This window comes from Poecile atricapillus, chromosome W (assembly GCF_030490865.1).
Source record: "Poecile atricapillus isolate bPoeAtr1 chromosome W, bPoeAtr1.hap1, whole genome shotgun sequence".
NCBI classification, from domain to species: Eukaryota; Metazoa; Chordata; class Aves; order Passeriformes; family Paridae; genus Poecile; species Poecile atricapillus.
In genome coordinates, this window is record NC_081288.1 from 105437688 (window position 1) to 105458624 (window position 20937).

General features: G+C 40.7%; 1 protein-coding gene across 3 annotated transcripts in view; it reads left to right on the forward strand.

Moving 5' to 3' along the window:
- LOC131591499 (DDB1- and CUL4-associated factor 12-like) overlaps nt 1-20937 on the forward strand; it is a 58567-nt gene that overhangs the window by 17002 nt on the left and 20628 nt on the right. For all 3 annotated transcript variants that reach the window (XM_058862283.1, XM_058862282.1, XM_058862284.1), the window contains exons 3-6: nt 10344-10550; nt 11789-11849; nt 13568-13761; nt 14245-14310. In XM_058862283.1, coding sequence (XP_058718266.1) covers nt 10344-10550; nt 11789-11849; nt 13568-13761; nt 14245-14310 — 528 coding nt within the window. The remainder of the gene's footprint in view (nt 1-10343; nt 10551-11788; nt 11850-13567; nt 13762-14244; nt 14311-20937) is intronic.

Consider the following 20937-nt stretch of genomic DNA (forward strand, 5'->3'; position numbering starts at 1 on the left):
ATACCCTCTCAGCTTCCATAGCTCAGAGGCATTCTGGGACAGGAAAAACAGAGTTACCAACTTCCATGTTGGAAAGAAGAGTCTCTCTTCTCCCAACCCCGTGCTTTCCTGGGATAAAGAAATTTCAAGCAGCTGGAAATGCCAGCAGGGTCCTCTCTTTACTCTATCCAGCCTCTCGCAGTGGAGCTGAGGAGAAAAACTTCAGTAACCATGGTAACTTGATGCCAGGTAAACAATTAGGAGCAAGAGAAGCTGGGGGGGAAATCACAACTAAAAGATGGGAAAAGATACATTTCAAGCTATCAACTACAACACCTCCCCTCAAGCTGGACAGGCTGCAGGAGGCAGGGGGAAGCTTCACTAGAGCTCTGTTAACTTTCAAGGCCAGAAACAAAGAGAGACAGAAGCTCCCAGGCTTAGATTTAAAAGATGATATTCACAAAGGTGATCTCACTTTTCAGTGGTGAAAAATGCTTTCAATTCTCAGAAATGGCCAGCTATTGGCCAGGTCTCAAGCAGAGAAGAAACTCCCAGCAGCCTCTCTCAGAGCCATCACATCTGCGGGTGTTTTCTACTTTTTTTCCTAAATATCAAACCATCACAGGGACATGAAAAATTTAAGACATAAACTGCCTTATCTAATCTCACTTGAGGGGGTTCCTGTTGCATTCCCCCTTTTTGTTCTTCAAGTTGGTGTTTAAGAATGCCATGAGCTCTTTCAATGACTGCTTGGCCCTTAGAGACATGGGGGATACCAGTAGAATGATCAGTGCCCCAAGCACGGAAAAATGTTTGTAGCTTTTGAGAAGCATATGCTGGGTTGTTATCTGTCTTTATGTGTGATGGAACTCCTAAAACAGAAAAAGCATGACAAAAATGATGAATAGTATCACAAGCTGTTTCTCCTGTAAATGCTGATGCAACCATTGAATGAAAGTGTCAACTGTGACATGAACATACTTCCAAAACCTGCTTGTGTAAGAGGCGAGATTATAGTTACATCTGCTCCCGTGTCAATCAAACCTCTTATTGTTATAGTCTCTGGATGATGTCCCTTGGCTGTGATGACACATGTTCTTTCCTGATGTTTCTTTATTGAAAAACCGCTCAGACTATTCACCAAGTCTTCACAGAAGTATGGTGAACGTTGTTTATTTCTATCTTTAGAACACTTTTATAGGGTCCGACAGGGTCCGTGGGCTTAGCAAGCTACTATTGGTTAATACATATTGTTTTACATTCTTTCCCCAGTACACAAGGCTATTGTTTTTCTTTATTCTCGCTGTTCCAGGAGAGTTTCAAGGACACTGCCTTTAATATTGTCTTCTGGATTAAAGGCTGGCTTGTACAGACAGGCTTTTACTAAAATGTCATGCTTTTACTCTGTTAAAATGTTTCTCTACATTTCTCTGTGTCGTGGTTTTAAACCAGTAACTAAAAAATTACTTATTTTTTGCTGTGAGATATGGATTAGAATAAGAGCAAAACAGGCTTAAAACTTAAAAGGAATAAAGACAGTTTATTAACAAACTACAAGAATAAGAACACCAGAATAAACTTTCAGAAAACCCTTTTATCTTTCACTACTTGACCATTTTTTTGTACACATGATAACATAGAGACAAAAACTTTAGAACTTTGGTGGTCAAAAACAGTCTTAATTTTTGCTAGAGTCTTTTCATCAGTCTTTGTAGAGAAACAGAAGTCTCTTTCTGCCAATCTATGGAGTTTTTTAGAGTTCACTCCTCCCATTTCACATCACTCTGAGGTGTGCATGGGTCAATGAGTCTAGGGATGCCATTTTAAGGATAAGTTATTCAAAGGTAGAAGTCCTCTTCATCTGTTTCTGTGAGCCTTCCTGGAAAACAGCTTTCCCCTTGCCCCCTCAAGGCTTCAAAATCTTCACTTTACTCATTTCCATCAACCTACAGTATCACAACCACTCTCTCTTTTCTCTAAAGTCCACACTTTGAACACTCTATTCCTCCCATACTCTAGTCATGAATTAAAGGAGTCTTTTAAACTACTATTGTCCATCTCCATAGCTGTAACAGAAAGATATTTCAGCTGTAAAGCATCTTCTTATTCCCTCTTTCTTATTTAAACTTAACTCTTTTCCTCACTGGTTTTTGGTGGTTCTATGATGTCTTTTGCGTGTTGATTGTCTCTCTTGTTCTCTGTCTTTTCTGAGAAAAAGGAGTAATCTGTTTATCCAGGTAGTAAAAGAATTAAAAGCTTTAGAAAAGCTGCAAGAGTTCATGGTGTCAGGTTTCAGTCCAGCAGCAGAAACTGAAAACTAAACCAAGCTGCCAGGCTCTGCTTCCCTCTCCTCCCCGCCCCCTTCCCTCTCGTCCTCTGCGGCCTTCTTCAGCCGAGAGAGAGGGGGGGGGGGGAAGTGGAGGAGGCTACCACAGAGCCTGGTTACCTTCTCAGAAGCCGGAAACCAAAGAGGGCAAGAGAACTCTGTCTGTACTTCTTAAGGGGGTGTTTACAAGTTGAATTCACTTTTTAATGGTCAGAACGGCTGTCAATTCTTGGAAATGACTGATAATTGGTCAGGAGGAAAAACTCCCATCAGCCACTAACAGCTTCAACTTCCTTAATTCTCCAAGCTGTCTTAAAGGTAAAGCAACCCCATGACACTCTGTCACTTTCTGAGTCCAAAATACTTGAGGTACTCCTGTAGATCCAAAACCTCCTATGCCACGACTCTGGTTCACTGCATTTGGAACGCAACTCACAAAGGGAACAAGTTGAGCAATACAAGTACCTTTTGGAATAAGAGGGGGGTTCACTAACAGATACTATAGCATGAATGTGTCCCAAGTAATCAGCATTAATACCTAAATGTACGTGAATACCCTTAATAGTACTACTTAATCTTCCTATTAAAAAAGCACTCAGCCCCTGTCCTATGGGACCATAGGCATCAAGAGGCACCTTGCATATTTGCTTTGTCACAATAGTTATTGTGTCAGCGGTGGGTATATCACTCCCTGCAGAGCCCCTTGTGGCCCCTGAGTACTGTTCACAAATGGATAGCTTTGAAGTGCTGGGAGGGCTTGTAGTTGTTGGAGTATTTGTGTCTCCACGTGCCCCTTCACGTTCTTTTTCCAGTTTCCCTGTAACAGTTGTCCATTTGCATGATATTTGGTTTTACATTGCTTAACATAGTGTCCAGGCTTATCACAGTAATTGTAAGTAATGTTACAGCTCAAATTTGTTTTAGGTTTCACCTTTTGCTCATTATTTTTTGGGCATTGTGCCATTAAGTGTCCTTGCTCTCCACAAGTAAAACATTTCTGTGGCGGCTTTAGAACCACTGCCAAAGCAGCCATCTTATGCTCGACTGTGCCAACTTTTGAACAAGCAGTTACAATGTCAGGTAACGAGGGGTCTCCTGGCAACCAATAATCTTTCGACAATCTTCATTTGCATTGTCTGTTGCCAGCTGCTTACATAGAATCTGCCTCAAGTTTTCATCATCTACCTGCTTCTCAATGGATGCAGCAATTTTTTCTACAAATTGTAAAAATGGTTCCTTGGCCCCTTGTCGTATAGTAACATATTTCTGTTTTGGAGCTGCCATCTCCGTTGTTTTAATTAAAGCACTCATGCCTATTTGTTGAGCCTGGGCCAAAACCAAATATCCCACCTGGCCTGTAACTCCAGGTTATTAAAAGGCCCAGTGCCCATCAAGGCATCAACTCTCACCACATGTTGGGGGTCTTGCTGTGGGAGTTGCATATTATTTAGGGCAACTCTCTCAACTAACTGCCTCCATGTATTTTGAAATACACTGTACTGTACAGGTTGAAACAAAATTGTAGCAAAGTGTCTTATATCATATGGAGCAAACATATCAGCATTAATAACACAAATCAATTGCATTACATCAGAAGAATTAATACCAAATTGAGACACCTTTGACTGAAGGTCCTGAACAACTCACCAGGCAAATGCCTGATACGTATCATTCTGTCCTGTGTTAGAAATTGCTTTAAGAGCAGGAAAGGCTATGAGATAATTACTAACAACATTTGTATCAACACTTGGCATATCGGTCATTCTTGGCAGACCTATTTTTTCTATTAAGTCCCAATTACCCATCTCCATTGCATTATTCTTGACAAGTTCCCAAAACCAGGCAGGGTGGCAAGGCATCACAGACACTTGACAGGAAGCAAGCAAGCTTAGATTTATTACAAGATTTATGAGAAGCAGATCCACACTCCTGGCCAGAGTATCTTATCTCTGGCAATTCATCATCCTCACTATCAGAATCAGGTAATGTGGGAAAGGCTCTTAACAACTCTGTTCTTTCATCTGACTCAGAAGAAAGCAGGGGGGCAGATGGATGGGCTTGTGTCTCTCTCAAGGTCATTTCTGCTAACTGACAGGCAGGAGTAACATATTTGCACCTCACATTTAACTCCTGCTATGCAGAAGAAGGGTACACTGGTTGACCATAGTCTCTCAGAGACAAATATTGGGGGGTATTGCTCTGTGGCCACTAGGTCCCTGTATCAGCTGACCCTGGTGAAGCCCCCACCGAAGTGACTCACGCAGGCTGTCCCCTAGGGAGGGGCATGGCACCAGACTGAGCCTCAGCTATCTGTTGTTCTCCAGAAACTCCCATGCCTTGCCCTGGCTCTCATTCCATGTCCTGCTCCATTCTCCATTCTCATAACGTATCATAAAGCTGTCTCCAAGTCATAGCTAGATTTGCAGTTGCTTTGTCCCCCTGTGATATCACATCCCACAGTCTGTCCCCAATGGCTTCCAATGATCTAATGGTAAAGGCTGTATTTACATCAATGTCTAAATTCTGGGATTTCGCCCATAATAACATGCTATGAAGAGCATAGTCTGTAATTTTAACGTCTTTGCTTTGAAGCAAAGTTTTCCACATAGACAAAACTGTGTGCTCTTCTCTTGATAAATTCGACCCCATTTTCCTCTAACCGATGTCTCACCTGGATGAATATTCCAGATGTCAGAGGCTTCACTGGTCTATGTTCCCTGCGGCTCACCTGGAGTACCAGCTCCGGGTGTCGAATTCAGGTTCGGACCCCTTCGGCGGCTCCCCTCACTGCTCTTCTAGTGCCATGGGGCTCTGCTCTCCCTGTCCTGCACCCAATGGGTCTCTTGTGCTTCATGTCGGTGGTCACCAGATGTCGCCATCGGAGCAGACACAACATAAAGCAACTCTTTAAGAAACTTCCTCTAAGTTTTTTTATTGTGCTCATACATAGTGTTTTTATACCCTTCTGACCTCATAGTGCACCCCATCTCATTGGCCATCATCACACCACCCCTCAAGTCCATTGATGGAAGCACTGTTTTGGGAAAGCATCCCCAAAAATCAAAATTTCAGATAAATCCTGTTTTTCTATGGTGTTTTTCGCAGCACAGATGTTCTTTGTTTTCTTCTACCTTTATCTTCTTTCTCTTCTCACGGATGCACAGGAATCCTGCTGGCTTCTTTCTGTCGACTCTTTAGTCTGACCCCCCAGCCCACTGTGGGCCCTCTCCACAGCTCCTCCTTGACTCCGCCTTTTTAGAGCATGCGCATTTCTTGGATGTGGTTTTAGCCCGTACTTATTATCACCTCCAGCTTGGGTTTTGGTCCATAGTTTTGTGCTGGTTTCACCACATTAGTTGATATTTAGTAAAGAAGAAAAAAACACCCATGGAAATTATTTTCCTGAGAGAAGCTGCTAAGAGATTCCTCCATGCATGGAAAAAAAACAATAGCTGACTAGCTCTGAGAATTGACATCTTATTAAACCATTTAGAAGCTGGGTCCGCCTCTGTAAATTCCACATTTTAAAAACAGGCAAGCCTGGGAAATCTCTCTTGCTTCTGGCCTCAAAAGGTAACTGAGCTCTGGTGGGGCTGGCCCTGCTCCACTGTGGCCTGGCGGGGCTGAGCCAGAACCAACACTGGCCAGGCGGGAGACAGGAAGCCGCGCGACCCCAGCTGAAGCTGGGCCAGTTCACAACTGCTAACATCTTGCTGACATCAAGCCCTGTCTCCGCCGTCGGCCCGCACTGAGTCGGGGTCCGCTGGGCCCCGGGAATGGCTCTGGACTGGGCAGAGGGAGAGGCCCAGAAGCGGCCTGCAATCCATCGGCCACTGCCCAGCAGAAACCACCATGACCACCTGCAGGTCTAGGTGAGATATTAACCCTTTCAGTACACAGATGAGACCTTCAGACCACGATTCTCCACTCAGGTAAGAGAAAAAGATAGAATGAAGACACATAGAAGACAACATGACACTGAAGTCAGTAAAAAAGGAGTCAAGTCCCAGATAGAAAGAAAATAAATAGATGCTCTAGTATTGGGGTTGAAAGTTCTTTTAGTAAAGCCATAGAGATATACTATGATACACTAAAGTATCCCCTTTAATTAATGATAAAGTATGAGGGGATGGAGTGTTCAAACTGTAAATGTGAGCAGAGGCATTATCCTAGTTTAGGGCAAATTTGGGAGAAAACTCCAAATGGGGTTCACCCAGGAAAACAAAATTCAAATGACTCCTCCCCCCAACTGGTCTGGGAAAAAAAAAATTTCCTTGGAGAGAAGTGGAAAAAGCTGTTTATTTAACAGAAATTGAATAATATTAAACAATAAAACCTCTCCCTGTTTGACAGGGTGGCAAATCCAGGAAGAAAACTCCTCGCTCAGGTTCTTATCAGTCCCTCCAGCACTGGACAGTGCTGAAGCCCAGGCCCCAGTGGGCCACAGGTGTGAGCTCCCGAGGTTTGTCTGGGTGTTTTTTCAGTCCAGAGCAGGTTTGCACAGATCCAGGCAAAAGGGAAAAAAGGTCCAGGGAACTTCTCTGCCTCAGCTAGCTAAAACTAACTAAAAGCCAAAGAGAAGCTCTGTCCTGCTGCCTGTCCGTGCTGCAAACACCACAGTCCAGGAGCGGGATGTGGGGGAGCGATGTTTTCTTTCAACACAAACTGCGCGTTTCTTCTTCCCCCCCCTTCACTCTCAGAGCCAGTCTTAAAGGTGCAGAACTTAATATATAACATAAACCAGACGATTGGGGATACCAGTATCATAAAGTCACCCCAGGACAGGCATCCACTGATAAAGTAAAACAAATGTTAAAGTAGCTATAATCTCATGAGAAGCTTAAACAGAGAGAGAGAAATGAGAATAATAAAGACCCTTTGTCCCCAGGGAGAGAAGATCTGTGTTCCCAGAGATAAAGATGATCACAGAGATAGATAAAGAGAACCTTTGCTTTTAAACAGCTCATCCTTAAAATAATACCCCATAAGTTAACATGGCCCATGAATGCAGCTGTAAAGAATATGGTAAAAATGGGAGGAACTTCACAATTGTAAATCTTTTCCTGGGAAGCTGCTATTCGTAGAAATAAAAAGCCATGAGAGAACTGTTTATTGTAAAAAAGTCTCCATAGCATGGCAAAAGAAAGTTCCTCTCCCTACAAAAACTGGTAAAAGACTATTGTAGAGTAACTAATTTAAAATCCCAAGTTTTATCTCTACCTTGTCAGTTAGGAAAGAAAAGAAGTCGGGTGGGGGGAGGAAAAGTGTTCTGGAAGTCTTATTCTGATTCTTTTTACTCTTTTAGTTATGTTAATAAAGTTTTCTTCATACCTTTTAAGTTTTAAACCTATTTTACCCTCCTCCTAATCCATATCTCACAGCAAGAAATAAGTAAGTGCACTAGTGATTTTAACCATCACTAAACCCACCACATTATTTAGTACATTAGCCAGAAAACTCAAATCAGCAAACCTAAACCACTACACTAAATTAGTGTTTCTGCCCAGTTACAAACTGAAACCACCACAACTTTCTACAGACGGTAGGTATTGATAGTTGGCATATCAGTAGCAGGGGTCTTCATCATACGTTCATTGGATGTTAGCCCAACCAAGCAGGCAGTTCAATTACCACAAGCATAACTATATCATCTATTTCACTACTATGTCTAAGTGTAGTTAATAACAGAAATAAAAACTGTATCTTTATAGCAAAGTTACTTTAACATTATACATATAGCATCCATTTTAATATTTGTGAAAAGCCAATATTATAATATGTATTTACAGCAGGTATTGAAAGGATATTCAAAGTCTTACAAATTCTCAAATACTACTGTAATCATCCTGGAGGAGAAGGAAGGCAGGATGGATGGATGGATATTGGAAGATGTATTCGAGGAGAAAAGGCAGATGATGTAACTGTTAATAGTTCCCAATAGATGGCTCCTGAGGTACAGATAGGATGGCAGTGCTGAGGACACATACCAGGTTAGTTTCATGACCAGTGGTTCTATCATATCATAGGCCAGTATTACAAAGTAAAACAAAATGTTAACCTTGGTCCAGGCCTCAAGGATGATAAACATCATCACAGGGAACACATACTGCAAGTAAAGTGTCACACAATGCAAATCTGAGAACAAGTGCAACAACTGTGAGAGTAAATAAATCAATATTGTGACCCGTGACTATTAAACAAATATAATGAATGCTTATAAAAAATTTGTTTTAACATGCTCTGGTCAAATCTGTCATTGTCTCAACCCTTTGAGCCTCATTTTGGGGGCCAAAATGGACTGTTGTGATTTAACCCCAACTGGCAGCTAAGTACCACACAGCTGTTCACTCACTTCCCCCCCTCCCCTTCCCTGGATGGATGGGGAAGAAAACTGGAAAAAATGTAAAACCTGTGGGTTAAGATAAGAAGAGTTTAGTAATTGAAACAAAGTAAAATATTATTGTTATAACAGGAAAAAAAAAATAAAATCCAAGAAACAGAAGTGATGTACAATACAATTACTTACCACCCACTGACCCATGCCCAGCCCTTCTCCCGACAGTGATTAGCAGCTCTCAGCCAAACCCAACCCCCCTGCTTTTATATACTGAACATAATGTTCTATGGTATGGAATATGGCTTTGGCCAGTTTGGGTTAACTGTCCTGGCTATGTTCCCTCTCAGCCTCTAGTGCACCTGCTCGCTGATTATGAGAAACACGGCTGTTTTAAAAAAAAAAATTATAAAAGTTTAATAAGGGATAAAAGGGACAAAATCCAGTGCTGGGGTGCTTGGCAATCTGCCAAAAGCACGCTGTTAGCTTAAAACAATTTTCTTATATACTTTTACAGTACATGGGTTAAATGCTTATTCATGAGAATTATACATATTCAGACATTCCTGTGAGTTTACATGTTCCAGGAACTCTTTTGCTTGGTTTTAACTTTTAACTTGTCTGCATGCCGTCCTGCAGATTAAATCAATATATTTTATTTCTTCTCGAGGCTTCATTTTGTTGTTTTGACACTTCCTGATAACCAGAGAGTCAGTAGTAAATTTTTCTCTTGGTGTCCTGGTTCTTGTCACTGTTATCACAAATGTGAGAAACAACATAGCTATTTCACACCATTATCATGTGAGTTAGTCACACAAACAAAAGCATTTCAACATTACATAATTTTAATATTATACTAAGGCCTAAGATATGTTTATCACACTAGTATTTATATAAGCTATACGGTGCATACATAAACTGACAGATTATATTTGTTGCCCTGAAACTTAAAGCCTTCTGATAATGTTTTCATAGTTTTAGTTACTTTCCCATGAAAGTTCTATAAAAATAAGTTGTTTATCACATTCCTTCTAAGAAACGTCTTTTGATGGATGTTTCGCATGACCAGTGTGCTTGGGAAGGTGGTAACTTAATTATCCAATCCCTGGTCATTGTCGAGAATCTATAAATACTGGAGTCAGAGAATAAAAGGTTCTTCTTTCCTGTTTTAACGCTGAAAGGTGTTCGTGTGAATCATTTCGTGTCCTCTAGCGACATATACTATACCAAAAAGCAGTTAAAAGGAATTACAAATTGTACCATATCAAAATCTTTGTGGTCAATAATAACTTCCAAAATCCAGTATATAAATGTGAAAGTCAATACTATATTGTCATTTATAACAGTGATACAGAATGGAAAACTGAGAAGTCCTTGATTTAAAGTAAGCACTATCAAGCAACAACTAAACATCAGTGTGTTATCAACATTATTCTCATACTAAATCCAAAACATAGGACTGTACCAGATACTAAGAAGGAAGTTAACATTATCCTAGCCAAAACGAGGACGGATGATTAAAGTAAAACCCACAGTTATTTAATTTAGTTGTTTTAAGAAGGAATGTATGTATTTTTCAACCATATTTGCAGAATTTGTGGATTCTACATTTAAAATAATGTTAGTTCAAAATAGGGAGGATATTTGACCACCTTGGTTTTCTTATCTGTGTGATAATGACTTGTATCTGTTTTTTTTCCCCAGTTATTTGTAATAGATGTCCAGACTGGTCAAATTACCAAGATTCCTATTCTGAAAGATCGTGAACCTGGCATGGTGAACCAGCAGGGATGTGGTATTCATGCCATTGAGCTCAACCCCTCAAGGACCTTTCTGGCTACAGGTGGAGACAACCCCAACAGTCTTGCAATTTATCGTCTGCCTACACTTGATCCTGTGTGTGTGGGAGATGTAAGTGGGAGTATTTAGGGAAAGTTTATTCTGTCCCAAGGATTACTACTTTGAAGTGCATAAGGTCAGAGCAAATTTAAAGTTTGGGAGTTTTATAGTGGAGAGTGAATTTCTGAAAGCTTGAAAATATTCCTGATCAAGTTGTCTTTTTTGACAAGATATCTTAAATGAGTACATAAATATATGAGAAGATTCTCAGGGTTCTAAGTCAGATTTCTTCTTTCTTACCCTCATTCAGGTCTACTTCAGATTACTTTTAAGCATTGAAAATGTAACAAAATCTTGACTGTTAAAGTCTAATTGGGGTGATGATGATCTCTGACACTTAGCTTTAGTGAAAAAGCTCATTTGAGAAGTAAAGGTCGTTCAAGGCTTTCCCTTCTCCAGTGCAGCTTATATATGTATTATTTCACAGGTGGAACTTGACTTTGAGGAGTAATTCTAACCCAGTGGCTTGTGGCAGTTTGATAGACTTTGGTACTGTTTTTATTTTTGAAACGTCATGAGGCCTTTTAAAACAGCCAATCTTAAAAAGAAAATGGCTGAAATGGGTATAGTGGTGTCCTGTAAGCACTTCACTCTTATTTTTCCTTTTTGATTCAGGACTTTGCATAGATGTTAACTACAACAGAGCTCAGGTCAGAGTTTCTGCAGTAGCAGATAACCAGATACAGAAAGGGTCGACTCTGAAGATTTGCATGACTTGTTATTCGTGTCCCACTGTGACTCTGCAGCTTTTCAAACAGAACTAGACCCTTATGGTCTTTTTTTTATATACAGGCTTCCCACCTGCTGAGTAAAAGATTCTTGAAAAATTAATCTGTAGATCATATATTTTAAACTTTTTTTTTTGTTTCTTTTTAGGGATGTGCATTTGAGGAAATAAAAGTATGCAGCTACTTTATAGAAGTAAAAACACTGCTTTCAAAATGGAAAAAATCCAAGTCCTTAGAATTGAGATTAATTTGTCCTTGGTCAGAGATCTATTTTTTTCTATTGCCTAATTGCTCTCTATTAATTATACATGTCAAAATCAATAAGTTAAAATTACTGTTAGGTACTTAAACTGCTCCAGCTTGATAGTGGAATATTATTTATATGTTTTTAGCATAGGTCTGTCTTTCTGAATTTACACTTAAGTATTCTTCACTTTGATATTTTTTTGTCTGCCTTGAGACCACTGCAGAATATAACGGGACAGAAAATCTGTCTTTTTTTGTCTTTTTTTTTTCTTTTAGGATGGACATAAAGACTGGATATTTTCAATCGCATGGATAAGTGATACTATGGCTGTTTCTGGTAATGTTAATTTTTAATTTTTTTTCCCCAGAATTTTATACTGATGTACAGCACTTGATAGGTCTTAGGGAAGCACCTTTAGAAGGGATTTGAGACCATTTGGAACTACTTTGCTTATTTAAACCATTCTTGGTCTTAGTACAGCGCTTTTCTTTTTCTTTTTTTTTTTTTTTTAATTGTAGAGCACTGGTCTAGATTATACTTTTTTTTTCTAGTATTAGAGGGAATACTGCTGTCTTTACAGTAGGTGTTGCCATGAGAGGGTGTCTAAACACAGTAAGCTCAAGGGAAGGATTCTATACCAGAATAATTTCAATAGGAATGTTGGTTGTCAGTTAATAACTTTGAATACAGCTGAACAGTACTGATTTCCTGAATACCTATTAAAGACTGATTAATGAAAACTCTGTTTTATCAAGCTATCAGTAAAGTTGTGTGTGTGTGTGTGTGTGTGTGTGTGTGTGTGTGTGTGTGTGTGTATGTATATATATATAGGCACACATACTATGGGAACTAATACAGATGGTTGTAATAGAAAAGGTCAATTACTGACTTTTTAGTCAGTGTATTTGGATAATCAGTGTAACTTCATAAAGTATTACTTAACTTGGGTAAAGGCAGCAATATGCTGTTGAATTACTGTATTAGTTTACTGTCTTTCTGTGCTGAGAGGGTTTAGTATTCCATACAAGGAGGTGTCAAACTGCAGGTGACAGAAAATCTTAAGTCTCATATAAAAATCAAATGCTTCAATTGATAATTCAGTAATATTAAAAAAACAAAAGCTAATCCTTGAGTTGACCCTTGCAATTGTCTAATCCAAGTATTTGCATTAAAAAAAAATCATTAAGTCACATTGTGTAGGGAAAAAATGGAGGTACATGTCAAATCTATCAGAGCTGACTTAAATGGAAGTGAGTTGCCTAAACACCAGAAGGGATGGGTATAGGACCTTAGATTAAGTCTGTATTGATCTTTGAACCAAAGACATGTAGGTTTCTTCATCCAGTATTGTTGATCTTACTGATTCATACTTTGTATAATTATCTTCAAAATCAGTAGAAAAATAAAATGAGTTCTTGCTTGTTTGGCCTCAGTTCCTGTGTTACATTCTTTAGACAAGAGGTGGAATGAGTTGAATTAACAATAGATTTTATTTAAATTGGTGCAAATTGTGATTTTAAATATGTTTCTGTTCAGTTCACTAATGTGTGTGTACATATTCATAAACATGCTGTCAGAAATCAAACTATCTAGAATTGGTATAAACCCAATTGAGCTTTCTTGTAAGTTTTTGTATTGGTTTAACAGACTGTCAATCTTGGCCTTGGTAAGCCAGGCTCGAGCTGAACATATAGGCTGTCCAATTGCTTCTGACTTTATTTTAAATGTGAATCTCTAATGGTGATTGTTGTACAGGATGGTGGTTTTTTGATGCATCCTAATCAATTTGAAAACAGATGAGGTGATCTACCTGCTTGGAAACCATGTAGACAAACCAATTGACAATAAGTTCACAATGTAATGAACTTAACAGTTCAGTAAAATCATGATTTTGTTAATAATAATTAATATATAGGCACCAACAGTGTGTTCAGTTAGATTAAATTAATCTAAAGTATCCTTTCTTTCTTTAAGACCTCATTGTTTATTGCAGTTCATTTTTTAAAAAGGGGAATTATGTATATATGAAATGCTGTTATGGACTACTTATTCAGGTTCGCGGGATGGTTCGATGGGTCTCTGGGAAGTCACAGAGGATGTGTTGTCCAAAAGTGATGCCAGGCATAATCTCTCTCAAGTTCCTGTCTATGCCCACATAACACACAGGGCTCTGAAAGATATTCCTAAGGAGAACACCAATCCTGACAACTGCAAAGTCCGAGCATTGGCTTTCAACAATAAGAACAAGGTCAGTAAGATAAGCAAGACAGTTGAGTAGTCCTAAAACTGTCCATATGTATTTGAAAAAAAAAGTCATCTGTTGCTGCTGGAGATGAATAGGTCACACAAACACAGCTCAAGGTGTGGTGAAAGGAAGAAAGAGCTTTATTTCTTCTCCCAGAATTTATAGGTTTATGACCACAGCCAGGGATTGGATGGTCAGGATAACACTTTCCCAACCGCACTGGCCGTGAGAGATGTCCATCACAAGATGTGTATCAGAAAGAATGTATACATATATATGTTTACAGTTACTGTCTTGGGAAAGTCTTTAGAAAACTATGTCAGCAAGCTCAGAAGCTGAGTTTTCAGGGCGACAGTCATCTAAATCAAATATGGTGGAGAAGCAACCTGTAGTTTGAGTTTGTAAGGACATCTATAATACAGAAACTAACTCTTACTTTTTTTTGTTTGTTTGTTTGTTTTTGTGTTGTTTTTTTTTTCATAATAGGAGCTGGGAGCTGTGTCCTTGGATGGGTATTTTCATCTTTGGAAAGCAGAACACACACTATCAAAGGTGCTTTTCTGTTGTTGTAAAACTTAAAATATTGCTTTGCATTGAAGGCTTTTCACTATTATTTATTTCCTATAAATGCATGAAGAAAGACAAGCAGTGTTTGTAAAACACTGTCCTGGTTCTGGCCAAGACAGGATTAATTTTTGCAGCAGCCAGGAGGGGCACAGCTTGGACCCTGGCGTTATTAAATACTACCTCATGCCAAGTGCAGATGTAACAGAGGGGGGGTGGCATTTTTCCAGTTTTGCTGGGGTGTATGGTTGGGTGGTGCCAGGTTCTGCATAATGAGCAATCACACGTGAATCATTTGCTTGTCTTGTACACACTGCTATCAGTATTGTTCTTGTTTGGGTTTTTTTTTTTATTTCATTGCTATTTCTAGTAAATTGTTCTTATCTCAACCCGTGATCTTTACCTTTTTTTGCCTCCAGTTCTCCTCCCCATCCCACTGGATGGGGAAGTGAGTGAGCAGTGTGTGGTCTGGGTGATTCAATGGGAACACTAAATTGGGAAATACCATTCCTAAACCATGACAGTCAATTTGGTGCCCAATGTGAGGCACGAAGCATTGAGATAACAACATATCTGACCAGAGTGGGTTGGAAACAAATTTGATCTAAGCATTTGTATTAGGTATGGAGCCACTGGTCACAATGTTGCTTGGTCTGTTCACATGGTTATGGTACCTAACCCTATATATGTTTCCCTATGTGCTCCTCATGGTATTCTTTTTCAGAGCAGGGAGAGGGATCAGAATTGCTTTATTGCTGTACTGTGGGATATCAGTTTATGACATGATAACATCAAGGACAATGAGAGTCATTTGGGATGTCTTGAGTGCTGGTGTCCTGCATTTGCCTTGGGTGCTACCTCTGGGAATTCATTAATAATTGTACCCAGTCTGTAGGGAGAACAGGGGAAGATGAATTCCCCCAACTTTTCACACCCTTTGCCTCCTTCAGGTTTGTTAAAACAGCTTGTGAGTATTTTGAATTTCCTTTGGATGTTAAGGAAGGCACGTGTACTTGTTGCTATGTCTGCTCAGTACCATCCACACCATGTTTAGAATTATGAAAGAGACTTCTAGGATGGTCATTCAGAGATCTGCCCCAAGGGTGGATAGTCATGAGTGGCATGGAATGTGGGAGAAAATGGGACAGTTTTGGAGGACTTTTGTCCTCCAATGTTTTGGAAGTTCACCCCTGCACAGGACCCTGATAAAGTGGCAGAATATCTGAAAGGAAAATGCTGTGGCGATTCCAGAGAGGCAAAAGTAATGCAGTGTGCTGGGCCCTGGCTACTCTTTAGCAGATACTGCTCGTCACTAGACAGCACCCTCAGGGGGAGGAGAAGGAAAGCAGAGCAACTGCCACTGTGGCCACTCAAACTGCAGCAGAACCAGAGGAACAACATGTGCTGGTAGCAGTCATACCTATACAGAAAAAAAAAAAGCAAGACCAAATCAGTTTGCATAGTGAGGGATGAAGAGGAAGTAGGGCCTTCAGAACAGGAAGAAGAAGCAGGGCCAGAAATAATCACCCAATCCCTATTCCCACATGAGCTGCGAGATAAATGAAAAGATTTCAGCCACCAGTAGGGTGAGCCCCTGGTGACCCAGCTGCTCCAATGCTGGGATATCACAACCCACAGTTGGAAATGAGAGGGTAGTGAAGCCAAGCAACTAGGATCCCTGTCCAGGGATGCAGGCTTTGACAACAGCATTGGGAAAAGGACAGAAATCCTCAGCCTCTGGAGGTGACTCCTGTCAAGTGTGAGGGAAAGGTATCTTTTCAAGGAGGATCTATCAGTGCACCAAGACAAGTGGAACACCATGGAGCAAGGTATCCAGTACCTGAGAGAATTAGCTGTGCTGGAGGTACTCTATAGAGATTCAAATAACAAGCAGTCCCCTGTAGATCCAGATGAAGTCTAGGGCACACAACCCATGTGGCAGAAGTTCCTATGGAGCACACCATTGTCATACGCCAACTCATTGGCAGTGATGTCATGGACAGAAGGAGAACAAACGGGATCATTTAGTTTCCCAACTCTGGCAATATGAGGAAAGTCTCTCTTCTTCCCCGTGGGCCTGCATCTCAGTTGTCCAAGGACTTCCATCAATTTAAAGAGGAAATGTCCTGTGTCCTTCCAATACAGGCCAGAATCTCTTCTATTAAGAGCAAGCACTCCCCTGCTCAAGAGAGAGAGGGAATACACCACAAAGTAGGTAACCTGTGGTTTTTACCTGCCTGACCACAGAGAGGACATGAAGAAGTGGGATGGAAAACCCACCTCTGCCATAGGAGCCATGGGTATGTGAGTTGAGAGGAAGAACAACAACCACGGAAAATTCTTCAAGGAAAATTCTGCTCCAGTTTCCAGTGGGCAGGTCCTCAGACAAAATGGAAGGTGCTGATGTTACTTCTAAACCTCTTGAAGGGACCTGTGGTTGATCATATTTATAAGAAGTGAGCAACGAGTACCATGACCAGAACTAGAGGGGCCCTGCCTCCAGCCTGGTGGAGGAAAGGGATAATCAGATCTACTGGACTATGTGGATCTAATGGCCTGGCACATCAGACCCACAACACTACAATGCTTTAATTTACACTGCTGCACAATGTACCCTGATGCCATTGAGATATGTAGGGGCAGAATCCATCTCTTTCTGGGGTGACAGGGGGATCCCAACAGCTGACTGTACTGGAAGCTGAACTGAGCCTGGCTGAGAATAAATGGCAAAAACACCCCATTGTGACTGGCTCAGAGGCCCCATGTCTCGTTGGCATAGATTACCTTAGGAGAGGGTATTTCAAGGACCCAAAAGGACATTGCTGGGGTTTTGGGATAGCTGCTGTGAAGACAGAGAAAATGAGGCAGCTGAATACCTTGCCTGGTCTCTCAGAAGATCCTTCTGCTATGGGACTGCTGAGGGTCAAAGAACAACAGGTACTGATCACTATAACAACAGTGTGATGCTGACAATACTGCACCAACTGGGATTCTGTGACCCCCATCCACAAGATGATTTGTGAACTGGAGAGCCAGGGAGTGGTCAGCAAGACACACAAACCCCTTAATATCCCCATTTAGCCAGTGCAAAAGTCTAATGGAGAATGGAGACTGACAGTGGGTTATCGTGGCCTGAATGATGTCACACCATTACTGAGTGCTGCCATGCTGGAACTTCAATATGAGCTGGAGTCAAAGGCAGCCAAGTGGTGTCACAACTGCTATCACCAGTGCGTCTTTCTCAATCTCTCTGGCATCAGGCCACAATTTGCTTTGACTTGGAGGGGCATCCAGTACACCTGGAACCAACTGCCCCAGAGGTGGAAGCACAGTCCCACTATTTCCATGGACTGATCCAGACTGCATTGGAAAAGGATGAGACTCCAGAACACTTGCAATACATTGATGTAGCAGTTTAGATTTGCTAATTTCGTTTTCCTGGCCAATGCACCAAATAAATGTGGTGGTTTTAAAACAGTAACTAAAAAATTACTAGAAAACTTACTTATTTCTTACTGTGAGATATGGATTAGAACAAGAGCAAAACAGGCTTAAAACTTAAAAGGAATAAAGAAAGTTTATTAACAAAACTACAAGAATAAGAACACCAGAATAAACTTCCAGAAAACTCTTTTATCCCCCACTACCCAACCATTTCCTTGTTCACATGACAATATAGAGACAAAAAAACTTTGGAACTTTGGTGTTTAAAACAGTCCCAATTCTTGCTAGAGTCTTTTCATCAGCCTTTGTAGAGAAACAGAAGTCTTCTTCTGCTAATCTATGGAGTTTCTCACAAGAAAGCTATTTCTGTTATAGCTTTCTATTTCTCTGATGCCAGCTGCCTGGAAATCCTGTCATCAGTTCACTCCTCCCATTTCACATCACTCTGAGGTGTGTATGGGTCAATGAGTCTAGGGATGTCATTTTTAAGGATGAGTTATTCAAAGGCAAAAGTTCTCTTCATCTGTCTCTGTGAGCTTCTCTGGAAACAGAAGTTTTCTCTTTACCTCTACAACAGCCCCAAATCTTCAACTATTACTTCTCTTCACTCTGTTCCAGCACCTCACTGTATCACAATTACTCTACCTTTTGCTCAAAATCCACACTTTAAACACTCCATTCCTCCCTATATACTCTGTCATGAATTAAAGGAGTTTTTTCAGAACACTATTGTCCATCTCCATAGCTTTAACAGAAAAATATTTCAGCTTATAAAGCATCTCTTTATTCTCTACCTCTTCTGAAGTTTAATTCTTTTCTTTACTGTCTCTAATAGTTTATAAGGTCTCTTTACATGTTGATTACTCTCTTTTTCTTTCTCTGGATAAAAGGATTAATCTGCAAGTCACAGCTGAGTAATGAAAGGGTTAAAATCTTGCCCAGGCTTTGTAGATGGTTCTGTGATCTCTGCCGGAGCAGCAGCTGGAGTTGTCTGAGATGGAAGATTCTTCATGGGTGCTCTGGAGAGTGTGGTCACTGTCTCAGCACACTGCAGGTCAAGAGCTTTTTTTCTTTCTTGACTCGGCAGTCTCTGGTGAATTCAGTCACAGCAAAAAAACTGCAGCTGAGCCAGGGACCGGCCTGGCCAGGCCAGAGCCCAGGGCAAGCCCCACAGGCCCTATCTCCCGGCCGGGAGCCATGGCAGGCTCAGCCCAGCCCCTGCCCGGGCCGCATGGGCTGGGCAGGGGACGGGAAGACAGCTAAAGCTCAGTTACCTTTCACAGCCAGGAAACAAAGAGACCAAGAAATTCCCAGGCTTAGGTCTTAAGGTGGTGTTCACAGATTGATCTCACTTTTCAATGGTTAAAACTGCTGTCAATTCTTAGAAATGGCCAGCTGTTGGCTAGGAGACAAACTCCCATCAGCCTCCAGCGGTTTTAACTTCCTTAGGTGTTTCTCTTTGTTTTCTTAAATGCTAATTTATCATAATTGATTGTCGTGGTTTTAAAGCAGTAACTAAAAAAAAAATTACTTATTTTTTGCTGTGAGATATGGATTAGAACAAGAGCAAAACAGGCTTAAAACTTGAAAGGAATAAAGAAAGTTTATTAACAAAATTACAAGAATAAAAAAAACCACCAGAATAAACATTCAGAATATTCTTTTATCCCCCACTACTTGACCATTCTTTTGTACACGTGACAACATAGAGACAGAAAAACTTTGGAACTTTATTGTTTAAAACAGTCCTAATTCCTGCTACAGCCTTTTCATTAGTCTTTGTAGAGAAACAGAAGTCTCCTTCTGTTAATCTATGGAGTTTCTCACAAGAAAACTATTTCTGTTATAGTTTCCTATTTCCCTGATGCCAGCTGCCCAGAAATCCTGTCATCAGAGCTCACTCCTCTCATTTCACATCACTCTGAGGTGTGTATGGGCCATGAGTCTTGGGATGTCATTTTAAGGATGAGTTATTCAAAGGCAAAAGTCTTCTTCATCTGTCTCTGTGATCTTTTCTGGAAACAGTTTTCTCATTGCCTCAAGCGGCCTCAAATTTTCGCTTCACTCTGTTCCAGCACTTTACTGTATCACAATTACTCTACTTTTTGCTCAAAATCTAAACTTTGAGCACTCCATTCCTCCCTATATACTCTATCATGAATTAAAGGAGTTTTTTCAGGACTTTATTGTCCATCTCTATAGCTTTAACAGAAAAATATTTCAGCTTATAAAGCATCTCCTTATTCTCTACCTTTTCTGAAGCTAAATTCTTTTCTTTACTGTTTCTGATAGTTTATAAGGTCTCTTTACATGTTAATTACTCTTTTTTTCTCTCTCTGGATAAAAGGATTAATCTGCAAGTCTCATCTGGGTAATGAAAGGGTTAAAATCTTGCCCAGGCTTTTGTAGATGGTTCTGTGATCTCTGCCGGAGCAGGAGCTGGAGCTGTCTGCGATGGAAGATTCTTCATGGCTGCTCTGGAGAGTGTGGTCGCTGTCTCAGCCTGCCGCAGATCAAGAGCTTTTTTTTCTTTCTTTACTCAGTGAATTCCGTCACAGCAAAAACTGCAGCCAAGCCAGGGACCGGCCTGGCCCGGCCAGAGCCCAGGGCAAGCCCTGCAGGCCCCCATCTCCCTGCTGGGAGACACTGGGCCCAGCCCAACCCCTGCCCGGGCTGCATGGGCTGGGCAGGGGACGGGAGGCCAGCCAGAGCTCTGTTACCTTTCACAGCCAGGAAACAAAGAGAGCAAGAGTGCCCTGACTTTACATCTTAAGGAGGTGTTCACAGGTTGACTTAACTTTCTAATGGTCAAAACTGCTGTCAATTCTTAGAAATGACTGATAATTGGTCAGGAGGAAAGACTCCCATCAGCCACCAGCAACTTCAACTTCCTTAGCTCCTAAAACCACCTTAAATGTAAAGTCACCCCATGACATTGATGATATCATCATATGGGGCAACACAACAGAGGAAGTTTTTGAGAAAGGGGAGAAGATAATCTGGATCCTCCTGAAAGCACATTTTGTCATAAAGCAAAGTAAGGTCAAGGGACTTGCCCAGGAAATGTAGCTTTTAGGAGTAAAATGGCAATATGGATAATATCAGATTCCAATATATATGATAAGCAAAATAGCAGCTATGTCACCACCAACCAGCAAAAAGGAAACACAG